The 14687-nt window shown below is 47.6% G+C and overlaps 1 protein-coding gene across 2 annotated transcripts; it reads left to right on the top strand.

Moving 5' to 3' along the window:
• The first annotated feature begins 1872 nt into the window (after nucleotides 1-1872).
• On the top strand, nucleotides 1873-13951 carry Txndc15 (thioredoxin domain containing 15). Of its 2 annotated transcripts, none has more exons than XM_052156346.1 (5): nucleotides 1873-2038; nucleotides 4845-5296; nucleotides 8503-8666; nucleotides 12194-12324; nucleotides 13381-13951. In XM_052156346.1, the coding sequence occupies exons 1-5, from the start codon at nucleotides 1972-1974 to the stop codon at nucleotides 13575-13577; spliced, it is 1011 nt and encodes a 336-aa protein (XP_052012306.1). In that variant the 5' UTR covers nucleotides 1873-1971; the 3' UTR covers nucleotides 13578-13951. The 2 variants fall into 2 exon arrangements, with proteins under 2 accessions (XP_052012306.1, XP_052012305.1); XM_052156345.1 differs by having other exon boundaries at nucleotides 1898-2038; nucleotides 4851-5296.
• Nucleotides 13952-14687: the final 736 nt, after the last annotated feature.

The raw sequence follows: 14687 nt of genomic DNA, 5'->3' as shown, positions 1-14687 counted from the left end.
TATGAGTATACCATTGCTCTCTTCGGACACACCAGAAGAGGGCATCAGATCTCATTACAGATGGTTGTGAGCCACCAAGTGGTTGCTGTGAATTGAACTCAGGACCTCTGGAATTGCAGTCGGTGTTTTTAACTGCAGAGTCAGCTCTCCAGCCTGATTTAATTACCTTTTTTTGGTTTTGTTTTTTTGAGACAGGGTTTCTCTGTGTAGCCCTGGCTGTCCTGGAACTCACTCTGTAGACCAGGCTGGCCTCGAACTCAGAAATCTGCTTGTCTCTGCCTCCCAAGTGCTGGGATTAAAGGCATGCGCCACCACTGCCCAGCCGTGGAGGCATTTTTTAATAGAGGCTCCCTCTTCTCAGATGACTATAACTTGTCATTTTGTCAAGAGTACAGCAAAAATTACCCAGCACAGGCTCTAAACTTTTATTTATATAAAAACTTATTTACATTTTCTATTGATGGGTGCTTTGCCTGCATGTGTGTGTGCACAGTATGGGTACTGATGAGGCCTGAAGGTGGAATTGGATCCCAGGAGCTGGAGCCAAAGAAGGCAGTGAGCTGCCATGTGGGTGCTGGAAATCAAACCCTGGTCCCTGTGCTCTTAATGAGTGAGTCTCTCCTCCAGGCTCAGGCTCCAAGTTTTAAGTGTCAGACATTAACAGTTCTTAAGTTCTTAAGTCAAATCAGAGGCACACTGCTTTGGGGTTTGAGTGACAATGAGCTAGCACCCAGCTACTAAGTATTACACCATCTTTTTTTTTTTTTTTTTTTTTTGTGGTTTTTTGAGACAGGGTTTTTCTGTGTATCCCTGGCTGTCCTGGAACTTACTCTGTAGACCAGGCTGGCCTCAAACTCAGAAATCTGCCTGCCTCTGCCTCCCAAGTGCTGGGATTAAAGGGATGTGCTACCACCACCCGGCTTTTTTTTTTTTTTTTTTTGAGTATTACACCATCTTGACTCAGAGTGCCAAGACCTATGGTTTAGGACCCTTGGCCTTCTGCGAGAGCAATATGTGCTCTTAATCTCAAAGTTCTTTCCCTCTCCCCTCCCTTCCTTCTGCTCTCCTCTCTTTCACTCCCTTCCCCTCCTTTCTCTTCTCCTTCCTTTTCCCTCCTCTCCCCTACCTCTCATTCTTGAGACAAGGTCTCACTCTGAAGCCCAGGCTGGTCTGGAATTCATGATGGAACCCAGACTGGCTTGGAACCCACAGTAATTCTCCTGCCTCACGGGTTTCTAAGAGCTGGGATTTTAGGCATGAAGGGCCACACCTGGCCAGGCCATAGTTCTGAAGCTGCTTCTAAAGAGGCCTTCCAATTTTCTTTAATTCAAAGTACTCAGCATGCCTAAGTGTCATACTCTTAATATTATCTTATGAGTCCCAGTGTTAAAGCCAACCAAACAATTAAACCTTATTTGCCAGATGGAGCAGATTATAGAATGGACAGTTACACACACACACACACACACCACACCACACAACTTAGCAGTTATGCGAAACTCAAACTTAACTGGATCTATCCTCTGTCTGGCAACACAAGCCAGTGTAACTTGAAGTAATACATGAGATTATCTGCGATCTCCCAAGTTTCTGTTCTTCCTCCATTGTGCACAAGTTTCTCGGCCTTTTTGTCTCTTGAAATGAAAGGTATTAACTCCACACACAGGTGCAGTATGTGCCGCAAGCAGCGAGGAGATGTCATGGGAAGGGCTACTGATGGCTGCTCAAACCCTGCTTTGACACTTGCCTCCCAAAGTGGCTTCCAGTACAGGTAGGAGGCCGGCCGCCCGACTCCAAGATGGCGGCTGCAGCGGCTGCCAGGAGTCAAGATGGCGACCCGCGGCCACGCCTGCGCTCTCAGCTCTCCTCCCCCTAGTCTCGCTGGGGGAGGGGCGGGGGTGCGACTCCGGTTGCCGAGCGCCGGTAGTCTTCCACCGCGGTGGCTGTCGCCGCGGCTCCCTGTCGCGCGCCATGCAACTCCTCTGCTGGTGGCAAGTACTGCTGTGGGTGCTGGGCCTTCCGGCCCGCGGCCTGGAGGGTGAGTGCGAACCGGGTCGAGCGAAGGTGGCTGCGTGAGGTGACGCGGTGCCACCCGCGGGCGGTGCGATGCTGTGCGGGGTGGTGCGGGGCCGTGCGGGGCGTGCGGGTGGTGGGCAGTGGAGGCCGAGCCTGCCCAGGCCCCTCAGCAGGCCTAGCCTGATGCCCTTTGCGATGCACACTTTATTATTAACATCATCAACAGACACCTGACTTTTGTTGTGGCCTGATTAGGATCCCAGCGCTACATCATGATCTCATTCAGTCCTTCCAGCGGATGCGGGAGACGACTTCCATTTCATTAATACCTTCATTTCACAGGCTGGAGATAAGGAGGCTCAAAGGGAATAAACTATTTGCCTGTTCGCACTTTCTAGTAAATATCAGAGCCTGAAGTCTCTCCGACTTCAAAGTTCATGCTAGAGTCTCTCCCGCTGCGCCACTTTTTGAAAGTGGCCACTCTTGCTCAGTAGTTATCTGTATGAAGGAAACACCATTAAACCAACAGCAAATTCCTGGAGCCCGTGTTTATGTGGAGACCCCTTTAAGTGAGGAAAGGAGCTGTGCTAGAGTGGGGAGCAGAGAGAGGACTTCTTACATTGATTGATTTATTTTTAGTTTGTTTTTTTGAGACAGTGTTTCTATAGTCTGGCTGTCCTCGAATTTACTCTGCAGGCCAGGCTAGCTTCTGACTCAAGAGATCTGCCTGTCTCTGCCTCCCGAGTGCTGGGATTCAATTCCACCACTGCCTGGTTTACACCAAACATTTTGTTGTTGTTGTTGTTACTATTGTTGTTTTGAGACAGCCCAGATTGGCCCCAGCTTGGTGATGGATCCTCCTGCCTGCCTAGGGCTGTGATTACAGACCTCATTGCCTCCATTTAGGGATACCCAACCTGAAACTGAGATTCAGAACCTAAATCCTCTTTCAAGGTTGTGCCGCCAGAGATGAGGGCCTGCGGGGGAAGCCAGGGTCTGTCAGATCTCACAGCCAAAATTTGGAATTTTCAATCACTAGCTTTAAAAGTGAAGGAGATGCATGGAATAGTGGGCTCTTTAGCCTTCTTTCTCAAAAAGAAAGCACTGGAGTGAACAGAGAACAGGGTTAGAGTGTTGTACTAAGCCCTGGCTCCCTCCCCCAGGGTTTGTTACAGGCCTGCGGTGTTCCTTACCAGAGCAGCAAGACTGGGAAACTGCTCCATTTGGCCTGTGCTAGCTGTTCAGCAGCTGCCAGATGTGGTGACACAGGCCTGTTATCCCAACCCAGAAGGAGCAGGCAGAAGGATCGGGAGTTCAAAGCCCATAGCAGACACAAGAAACAACAATATTAGGTTTAGTTTCTCTACATTCAATGCATACATTAATAGTTCCTCACTAAATACTCAGGTTTCCCAGGGTTGAGAGTTGTTGTGAACTCCTTGCAAAATGTACGATACATTCAGGTATTCATGCAGACCCTGCAGAGCACCAGCTGACTAGGGTATTGGTCATGTGGCTAGGCTATAGACTAGGCATAAAGGAACCTTCACCAGCTGGTTCCTCCTCCAAGTGGCTGAAAATACAAGCCCCCCCCACCCCAGCAGATATTATTGATGGACTAGCATTGGGTTTTAGGGGTGCTGCCCAGGTACCTAGAAATGGGAATGAACACCTGGCCCTGAGATCCAAGATCCTGTAGTAGCCTTTACTAGGGAGTCAGATAGCAAATTGTTTGTTACTTTTTTTGGCATATGTCACAATGTAGCCCGTTCTAATTTGAAGTCATAGAAATCCCCCTACCTCAGGCTCCGGATGACTGGGATTATAGGTGTGTGATCTACCACGTTCAGCTCACTGAGTCCTTCCATGAGTTCTGTGCATTGCACTGCTGGGCACCTGTGTGCCTGGCAGGCTTTGACAAAGTAGAAGGCCTGCCTTCCTAAGTGCAGGGCAGGGCGAGGCAGGCAGCAAATGGATACAAACTATTAAGTGAATTCTAAGGGTGGAGAACAGGTCAAGGAAAGACCAGGGTGTTATTGGTGCCATCTGGAGACTGCTTACCCTGCAGGGTCTAAAGGTTAGGATGGCTCTGTTTAGAGAAGAGAAATTTGGTGCTTCCATCTGAAGGATACTGGATTTGCCTGGAGATGATTAGGTGGGCAGAGGACTTTCTTAGCCGAGAAACTGTCCTCAGGTTGGTCCAAGGCAAATGGAGACAGTGGGAGTGATCAGGGACCAGATAGTCACATAGGGCGGGATGCCAGTCAAAGACCAGGGAGAAGCAAGAACAGGTCTGACCCGGTCTGAAGGGAGATGGACAAAGAGCACGTGGCCAGGAGAAACTGTCTGGGATACAGCACTGGGGAGACGTCAGGTTGGAAGAGTCGATTAGGGTTTACCCCCCAGGAATTGTCAAAGCCAAATAAAATAACCATAGTTGGCGTCCTGTTTATTCTTATTCATAAGCTAGTCAGGGCTAATTATAAATCGGTCCTACTACATAGGCCTTCACCATTATTATTATTTTCTCGGTGTCTTTGTTATCTTTTCCTAACCGGTTGTCTACACGGCAGTTTTTTGTTTGTCCATTGTTTGTTTTTGTACTTCACATGGCAAATTGCAGGTTTCTGCTGTGTTCTGGGTTTCTTTTTTATTTGGTATCTTTTCATACAGCATCCCTGCCTGTGGTCTCCAGAACTGGAGATGGCAGTGTCTCTCTTTTAGTAAAATGGAAACTTTTTTCTCTATCGGGATAGGTCTCATTTTGGAAGATAACGGTAAGTCTTGGGGGTTCAAGTCAGATATGACAGTATGCTGCCCTGCTTTAGTTGCAGAGGACAGTGGTCACCCGGCTCTCCACATTGGAGCTGAGTACCCGCATGCAGAGGAGGCCCCTCAGGGCCATCGGGGCCAGGCAAGAGTGGCAGAGCCCACGGAGGCCTCTCCGGGTCCCCGCGGAGATCCCATGGTAGTGCTGTCGGTGATCCCCGGGGCAGCTGAGGACCAACGGAGCACCGAGGCCCTCGATGGCACCTGCAGTGCGCAGGGAGAGGAGGACCCGCGCTGCGCCGGAGGAAACCTCTTCGGGCTGCAGGGTGCAGGCGGCTTCCCGGATCGGGAAGAGGAGTACTACGCTGAGCCTGGGGTGGCTGAGGCCGAGCCCGTAGCCAGCGAGGATGCTAACAGCACCGACAGCCTCAAGTCCCCCAAGGTGAACTGCGAGGAGAGGAATGTGACCGGGCTAGAAAACTTCACTCTGAAGATTTTAAATATGTCCCAGGTAGGAAGCATGTGTTAGTGTGTGTGTGAGTGTCTGTCTCTTTCTCTTCAAACGCACCTTATGATTTAACACCAACTTTCAGATGGATAATATCCAGGTTAGTCTCCACCCCCTGGGCTCAGGTGGGCGTGACCAGAGCACGCTGCCCCTGGGTCCTCTCCGCTCAGAATGACCGCCGCAGTGCGGCCAGCTGCCGCTCTGTTTCGACAGGTCTCATGTATTCAAGGTTGGCCTTGAATTGCTGTGCAACAAAAGATGACCTATGACTTTAAATGTTGATTCTTCTGCCTCAACCTCTGGAGTGCTGGGGTCATGGGCCTGCACTTCCACGCTTAATATTAGGAGGTGCTGAGGGTTCGTACTCCAGCTCTGCTGTCTTACAAGAAAAGATGATGTTTAGGTGACCACAAGGTAGTCATTCTTATGATAACCTTACTGCCAAGTCCATGGAAAACATCCTACTGGACACCTAGGTGCATGGGATCAGAATCCCAGCATTTTCCTTTTCTAGAGCTGAGATTAGCTCAGTGGTAGAGCACTGCCTAGCTTGTGTCAGGCCCTGGGTTTAATCCCCAGTACCGCCAAACTAACAAATAAACAAATAAATGTTTTTGGTTTTTTTGGATTTGTTTTTTTTTCCCCTGAGATAGGGTTTCTCAGTGTAGCCCTGACTGTCCTGGCCCCCTCTGATGACCTGGCTGTAGGTCATCACTCTGTAGACCAGGCTGGCCTCGAACTCAGAAATCTGCCTGCCTCTGCCTTCCAGAGTGCTGGGATTACAGGCGTGCACCACCACCGCCCAGCCAAATAAATGTTTTTTTAAAAGTGTGAATGAGGGGCTAGAGAGATGGCTCAACAGCCAAGATGGCATACTGGTCTTCCAGAGGACCCGAGTTCAGTTCCCAGGTCCCACATTGGATGGCTCACAATCACATGTAGCTCTAGCTCCAGGGAGTCTAGTGCCCTCTCTGGCCCCCTCTGATGCCTGCACTGGAGTACAGGTACCCACGTTCAGATACACAGGCATGATTACAAAATAATAAAAGTCTTTTTTTTTTTTTTAAGAAAAGAAAATCTGAATAACTAAAACTGTAGTGTGATATTTATGCTGGGAAATGTGTTACAGTGCTGGGGTTTCTCTTTTCTCTCAAGACTGTGAGGCTAGTGCCTGCTCTGCAAAACTTAGCTCTGAGGGCAGTGATGGTTCACTGTCCTGGAGGGCATGGTGTAGTTAATTTGTGAAGCATCCCCAGGCCTGGGGTCAGCCCGGCTCACATACCCTCCAGAGTGCACTAAACACTGCCCTCAGGCCCTGCAGGCTGTTTTGTTGTCACACGTATGACCTGGCCAGTATGGGCTACAGCTAGGACATGTATGACCTGGCCAGTCTGGGTTACAGCTTGGACATGTATGACCTGGCCAGTCTGGGTTACAGCTCGGACACCCCGGGCAGGAGTTGTGCTTCCTGGACTTGGCTCTGTTGACTTGAACCAACCTTTGGCCTTACACATTGATCTTATCTCTGGCAAGATGACAGTTTGAAAGTGTTTGATGTTGTCTTAGTTAGAGTTTTACCGCTTTGAAGGGACACCATGACCAAAGCAATCCTTATAAAGGCAAACATTTAATTGGGGCTGGCCTACAGTTTCAGAGGTCCAGTCCATTATCAGCATGGCGGGCAGCATGCATGCAGACAGGGTGCTGGAGGAGCTGAGAGCTCTGCCTCTTGGTCTGAAGGCAGCAGAAGGGCACTGGAGCTTGAGCATAGGACCTTAAATCCCACCCCCCACAGTGACGCACTTCCTCCAAGGCCACACCTCCTAATCATGCCACTCCCTATGGGCCAAGCATTTAAACATATGAGTCTTTGGGTGCCAAACCTATTCAAACCACCTCAGATATGTTATCTTTTTCTTCCTGTAACCCATTTATGAAATGCCTGGGGTCATCAGCTTAAGAGGAGGAAAAGCGTGTTTTAGCTCACAGTTTTGGAGCCGCTGCTTGCCTCCAGTGTTTCTGGGCCTGTGATGAGGCAGCACACCATGGTGGAGTGCGTGTTGGAAAAATACCTCACCTCCTGGGGACCAGGGAGTAAAAAGAAAATGAAGAGATCAAGGTTTGTGTGGCTGCGTATTCCCATCACTGGGGAGGAAGAGGCAGGTAGATCTTTGTGAGTCTGAAGTCAGCCTGCTCTACATCCTGAGTTCCAGGTCAGCCAGAGCTACACAGTGAGAGCCTTTGAATGAGACAAAGCAAAAAGATGAAGATCCAGCAGTCCCTTCACGCTGTAGAGGCTGCTGAGATGGCTCAGAGGTCAAGAGCCTTGCCTTCTCCTGCAGAGAACCTAGGCTCAATTCCTAGTACCACATGGTTTCTTTCCTTCATCTGTAACTGTGGTTCCAGGGGATCTGATGTCGTCTTCTGCCCACCACAGGCACCAGGCACACTTGTGGTGAACAGACTCGAAGCAGAAGACTCATAAACAACAGTTGGGCTTGCTCCAGTGACCTATGACCCTCCCGTAGAGCTTACCTTCTAATGCTGGGACTTCTTTCCAATGGCCCCAGCAAGTGTCTGTAGCTAAGCAGTTAGGATGCCTGCTGCTCTTCTGGTGGACCTGAGTTCTGTTCCAAACACCATTGTTGGGCATCCCACAACTGCCAGTAGTTCCTGTTCCAGGAGTCTAATGCCCCCCTGCTGTCTTCCACGGGCATCTGCACACACATATATGTACAAACATGAATACATAACTCACAAACACATAAAAATTAATCTTAAAAGACCTAAACCATAGCATTTGAGATGTATAATTCAGTGCCATGGTCTCTATGGTGCACAGATGCCATAGAGGTCTGTGTATGCTGTGAGCGCTTAGTATTTAGGTGACTGGTTAAGAAAACACTGAGGCAGCATAGGGAAAGCTTAGAGATGACATTCAGAGTGCTTTCCTGTTGACTCATGCCCTCTGCCAGTCTATCTCCTCTCTGTCCTCCTGCCCACCATTCACTAGAGCAGCAGTGTGTCCTCTTTCTTGGGGTCCTTTCAGAAACACGCACAGGTACTTTGTCTTTGTTTTGTAGCCCTGACAGTCCAGGAACTTGCTATGTAGACCAGTCTGGCTGAACCTAAAGAGTTCCTTCCTGTCTCCTTGCCTAGCCACCACATTATATTTAACACCAACGATAACTGTTGCCTTTTCTTTGCAGGACCTCATGGATTTCCTAAGCCCCAATGGTAGCGACTGCACGCTGGTCCTCTTCTACACGCCATGGTGCCGGTTCTCGGCCAGCCTGGCTCCCCATTTTAACTCCCTGCCTCGGGCCTTTCCCACCCTCAGCTTCTTGGCTCTGGATGCGTCTCAGCACAGCAGGTAGCCTTGGCTGGGGTGGCTTGTCTGCTCAGCCAGGCTGGGCGCCAAGGGTTCAAGGGGAGCCCTTGGCAGGGGTGGGGTGGTGGGGTGGGGAGCAGGGGGGTAGGGGGTGGGGGGTAGGGGGGTAGGTGGCTTGTCTTCTCAGCTATGCTCGAGCTCGCGGGGAGCCCTTGTTGGTGAAGCTGTGAGTAGGGAAGGTCCTGGGAGCTGGCGGAGTCCAATTCTGTGTGTGGTGGATAGAAGACAATGACGCCTGATGGCAGGGCATGGAATAGCCAGAGGACCTTGGATGGTCTAGCCCACACTAAATCAGTCCACGTGACGCCATGGCGGGGCGTCTGCCTGTGCAGGTAGTCTGCAGTGTAGTTCCCAGCCCTGTGTTGTGCTGTGCTCATGCATGTGTTTTGTTTTAAACTGTCATCTTTTAAAGGCTCTTTCATTTATTTATTTTTAACGTATTATGTGGGTGTTCTGACTGAATAGATGGCGGTGTGCTGCATGCCCATGAAGGACAGAGGAGGTGCCGGGTCCCTTGGAACTAGAGTTATGCAAGCCACTATGTGGGCGCAGAGAACCAACCCCGGTCCTGTGGAAGAGCTCTTAGGCATCTCCGTGTCCCTTTTAATCTTAGGGAAATGTGCATCCCTGTTTTTGAGCATGTGCACATGTATGCGGGTGCCTGCAGAGGCTAGGAGAGGGCGTCAGGTCTCCCAGAGCTAAAGTCAAAAAGGCGGTGAGCACTGGACATGGGGGCTGGGGACCAAACTCTGGTTCTCTTAAGAGCCGTATGCAGCTGGGCGGTGGTGGTGCATGCCTGTAATCCCAGAACTCTGGGAGGCAGAGGCAGGTGGATTTCTGAGTTTGAGGCCAGCCTGGTCTACAGAGTGAGTTCCAGGACAGCCAGGGCTACACAGAGAAACCCTGTCTCAAAAAAAAAAAAAAAAAAAAAAAAAAAAAAAAAAAAAAAAGAGCAGTATGCACACACAAAAAACCCCAACACAACAACAACAACAACAAAACCAAAACAAAATGGGGTTGGGAATTTAGCTCAGTGGTAGAGCCCTTGCCTAGCAAGTGCAATGCCCTGGGTTGGATCCTCAGCTCTGGAAAAAAAATAGCAGTATGATGCACAGTTAACTACTGAGCGGTCTCTCCAGCTTCTCCTTTCTTTCCCTGTCTTTGTTTCTTTGTTTCTTTGTTTCTGTCTTTTTTTCTTTCTTTCTTTGTTTCTTTGTTTGTTTGTTTGTTTCTTTCTTTCTTGTTGTTTTGGTTTCATTTTTGTTGTTGTTGTTGTTTTTGAGACAAGGTTTCTCTGTAAAGCTTTGGCTATCCTGGAACTCACTTTGTAGACCAGTCTATCCTGGAACTCAGATCTGTCTGCTTCCACCATCTGAGTGCTGGGATCATGTGCCGCTACTGCCTATCTTTTCTTTCTTTATACCTATTTACATTGTTTTTTCTTTTTTGAGACAGAAGCTCACTCTTGTACCCCAGCCTGGCCTTGAATTCTCAGCAGTCCTCAGGCCTCCGCCTCCCAAGTGCTGAGGTCACAGGTGTGAGCTGCCACACGCTTATTTACTCCCGCATACAGATTACAAGTTATGCATTAGTGTAATACTTCTGCACTTAATATATTAATAAATGAATGTATCCCTTTATAGTGACATTATCCTTGCTTACACTTGTATATAGTTCACAGGACTTGTTAATCTCTTCTTCCTTGGGCAGGTCAGTGAGTTTGCACTGTTACCTAGGAGACAAGAACAGCTGTAGGCTGTTCATCAATATGCCTGCCTTGCCTTTTAACCTTATTTTTTTCACATTTATTTATTTATTTATTTATTTGTGTGTTTTCATTGTTTATGAAGAAATAAATTGTTCCTCAAGTTAGTAATTATTGTTTTTTAAAGGTTTTTAAAATTTATGGTGTATTAGGGTTCTCTAGAGGAATAGAACTGATGTGTGTGTGTATGTGTGTGTGTGTATATATATATATATATATATATATATATATATATATATATAATGTGTGTGTGTGTGTGTGTGTGTGTGTGTGTACACATATTTAAATAAACAAGGAATTATTAGAATGGCCTACAGGCTGTGGTCCAGCTAGAACAACAATGGCTGTCTCCTGATGGAAAAGCCAAGAATCTGGGAATTGTTCTGTCTACAAGGCTGGATGTCTCAGCTGCTCTGCAGTCTGCATTGGAACCCAGAGAAGTACATTCCAAGTCCGTGAAGGAGTGCCTTCCAAGCGGGGTGGAAGACTTGCTAGCTAGAGTCAGGGCAAGCAGGCCAAAAGCAAAGCCCCTCCTTCCCTTCCCTTCTGTGTTCCTGTGTATAGGCTGCCACCAGAAGGTGTGACCCAGTTTTAGGGTGGGTCTTCTCTCTTCAAATGATCCAGTAGCTCACACAGATACTACCTCAGCTGCTTGGGTTTTAGTTGCTTCCACACACAGTCAAGTGGACAGTCCAGCTTAGCTGTCACACACGGAATGTGTGTCTGTGTGGATGTGGAGGCAGAGCCCCCGGGAGCTGAAGTTGCGGGCATTGGTACCTGCCCCACACAGGTCCTCTAGGACAGCAGTATGTGTGTGCTCTTAACTGGTGAGCTGTCTTTGGAGTCCTAACTGTGTAACTCCTCTGTCTGCTTCCAGAAAGTATGCGCACAGGCTGGCCTGAGGGATGGCAATGCTTCCAAGCTCAGAAGCACACTCCTCGGCCTTCGGTCGGCCTTCTTCCCTGCTTTCCCTTCCGCAGGCTTTCAGCATCCTCCTCCCTGCCTGCCTTTGTCACCATTAAGTGTCTCCATTATGCCTCAGTTTTGGAGGGCACTTTTTCACTCCAATGGGTGGAACGTGTGTTTGGCTGTTTGTGATGTCGGAAGGACACGAGTGCCACTGCTCATCTAGCACTGCTTGTTAGTGCTGGGAGAAACCGAGGCACAGTGAGGTTAAACGATACTCCCCAAGGTCATAGCTGGTTTTGTCATCAAACCACATCCAGAACCTGGACTGGCCGTGCGAAGGCAAAAGAAGCCTGCAGGCCCCTTCCGCCAAGTCCTCCCTTCCTAGGTGCAAGCCTCCTGGTGTGTACATTGAGTCACGGATTCCTTTGCACCAATTTGGGAAAGAATTGCTTACTGTATGCTGATCTTTTTGGAAGGAAGCGATGGCCATTCTAAAGTTTGAAGGTTTTTTTTTTTTTTTCTTCCTGTCAAGAAAATTGACACACTGTGCTTTATCCATGAATTAGAATTTTCTGGTCTGTGTTGTTTTGACATTTGGAATCACTGGGTCATGGCTGGAATCATGTGCTAATACCAACTGACTTGGGTTGCAGAACAGAACTGCCCCAGCCCTGACCCATAAGGCAGTGGCAAGGGACACAGCAAAAGTCAAAAGTTCAACTCTCAAAAACTGTAGGCCATGACGAACTTTTCATTGATATCCAATTCTCACAGGTTGCCACGTGAGAATCCATGTTGTGGGGCTTCTAACTTAACTGCCATCTTTCTCTTATAGCCTTTCCACCAGATTTGGCACAGTAGCTGTCCCTAACATTTTGTTATTTCAAGGAGCTAAACCAATGGCGAGATTTAATCATACAGATCGAACACTTGAAACACTGAAAATCTTCATTTTCAATCAGACAGGTATGTAGAAACAACATCCGGGAGGAAGGTGTTTTGTTTTGTTTTCAAGACAGGGTCTCTCTGTGTAGCCCTGGCTGGCCTGGAACTTGCTTTGTTCACCAGGCTGCTTAGAACTCAGAGAGAACTTTATGTTAGTAGTAGCATGTAATATATCTTCTTTAGTCTGCTTGCAACTAGCTATTGTGTTTACAAACTTCAGCCGAATTGTTGGGCATGCTTATGACTTATTTATTTTTATTGTACTCAATTCCATTTATTAATCCATTTGAAGAAGTTGCTTTAATTCCTTGGTGTTTGCCAAAACACTTGGCGCTACTGTTTATTCCTTGTAAATGTTTGATTGTGGTGAACTGAAGAAATGTGTTCCTTGGAAATTTCCTTTCTCACAGCTGTCTGGCCTCAACTGTGAGCATCCCTCTTCTCTCTGAGGTGCACTTCCCAGAAATGAGTGCAGATTAGAACAAGCCTCAGTGCATGTTTTCTCGGTTTTCTTCTGAAACTAAAGAGCAAAGACCTTCCTTATCTCAGAGCAGGCTGAGAGTGCCACAGGTTGCTGGGAATTCTGAGCCTGGTGCTGGACCCTGACTCAGTAGTCATTGAGGAGTCAATGGGGAGAGAAAGCCATTGTGTTTACCGACTGCAGAGTTCTAAGTGCCTGGCATCTGCGGTGGGTAATGGTCTTCCAGGTCTTCCTGGAACTCTTTCAAAGGCGTCTTGATAACCTGGGAACTTCTGAGAGTAGCTGTATGCTGTTGAACTTTGGTCTTAAGAGAACAAACGGTAACTCTTAAGAGCACATTGACTAGAAAAGCTCCACAGAGTCAGAGATTCTGGAATTTTGGCTTTGAAAGGCTGGAAGGATTCCTGATCCTTTGATGTGGTGGGAAGAAAGGCGAGTTACAAATCACACTGACATGCAAGTGAAATCCTTCCAAGATGTGCTTGAGGTGGTGTTTATTTTAGGGTTGCTTGTCATTTTGTATGTCTTGCATTGCACTTTAGACAAGCCTTAGATGTGTTTTCTTTCTGATTTGAAACAATTAATTTCTCTTTCAGGTATAGAAGCCAAGAAAAATGTGGTGGTGACGCAAGCTGACCAAATGGGCCCTCTCCCTAGCACGCCGGTCAAGACTGTCGATTGGCTACTTGTATTTTCTGTGTTCTTTTTAATTAGCTTTATTATGTATGCTACCATTCGCACTGAGAGTATTCGGTGGCTGATTCCAGGACAAGAGCAGGAACACGCAGAGTAGAGCCGGAACAGAGCCAGGACAGAGTCGGGACAAGAGGGGTCTCAGCCCTTCATTTGTGGACGTACAGTTGCTAACCCGTGGGCTTGCAACGGAAATCAGATTCAAGAATCATGTTCTTGTTGAACTATTGAGAGGCTGAAAAGATTTCATATAAAGGTGTTTTTACTATGACAATTAGCAGGTACAAAAATGTCCACTAGAATTGACTGTTCTTGTTTTTAATACTTGAACATAATGAATTTCTCTTCTAGTGTCGTTAAGCAGGAAAGTGTTGTCTGAGGAGAGGAGCTAAGATGGGAAAGTGTGGGCTAGGCTGGGGAGTGTGGGCTTACCACAGGACCAGATGAAAAATAAAGTCACTGAAAGAATTCAAAGTGGTTTCCTTGTTTCTAGGAGTGTTGGACATTAGGAGAAAATAAATGTTGTACTAATTAAAGTATGTTAATTCTATGCTAGAGCACAGACTTTAACCAGTTATATGCCAGCATGCATTATTCGAACCTTAAAACCCCCAAACACAGCTAGATTGAAATCCAAAGGAAGTATAAAACCTTGCTCTTGTGAAGGTTGAGTCTGGTCTAGTTTAGGAAACATTTAGAAGAGAGACAACATGGGCTGCCAAGACGGCTTAGCAGATAAAGGTGCTTGCCACCAAGTGTGAAGACCTGAGTTCAGTCCCTGTGTTCCACATGGTGAGAGGGGAGAACTGACTCCAAAAGTTGTCTTCTGACCCCTGCATGCACATCATAATGTGTCCCCTCCCATACTTATTAAACATGTAACAATTTATAGAGACAACATATCACTCATACAAACCTCTTGAAAAACTGTTCCTTAAATTCAGACATGAACATCAATTGCCTACTGGTAAATTAAGCTTTGTGTTTTTTGAAATAGGCTCATCATGCAGCCTTGGATGGCCCAGAACTCACAGATTACCCTGTCTCTGCCTCCCAAGTGATTAAAAGTGCGTACACTGCTCCTGGCTTGATAAATCGCTGTTGTGTTAGTTAGGCACTGGCTCTGCCCTCAGCCTCCGCTGCTGTCACTCCGCCACACCCATCCTTCTTGCTGCTTTACAAAGGACATTATTTCAGACAGTGGCATAAA

Source organism: Apodemus sylvaticus, chromosome 14, assembly GCF_947179515.1.
Source record: "Apodemus sylvaticus chromosome 14, mApoSyl1.1, whole genome shotgun sequence".
Classification (NCBI taxonomy): Eukaryota; Metazoa; Chordata; class Mammalia; order Rodentia; family Muridae; genus Apodemus; species Apodemus sylvaticus.
Note: the sequence above shows the minus strand (reverse complement) of the source record. Positions and strands in the feature narration are given on the sequence as shown.

What these genes read in the sequence shown, in the direction of transcription:
- Txndc15 (XM_052156346.1), top strand. Translation starts at nt 1,972, where the DNA reads ATGCAACTCCTCTGCTGGTGGCAAGTACTGCTGTGGGTGCTGGGCCTT. An exon ending in TCCGGCCCGCGGCCTGGAGG is followed by an intron (nt 2,039 to 4,844) that starts GTGAGTGCGAAC and finishes GCCCTGCTTTAG; the next exon opens with TTGCAGAGGACAGTGGTCAC. An exon ending in CTTCATTTTCAATCAGACAG is followed by an intron (nt 12,325 to 13,380) that starts GTATGTAGAAAC and finishes TTTCTCTTTCAG; the next exon opens with GTATAGAAGCCAAGAAAAAT.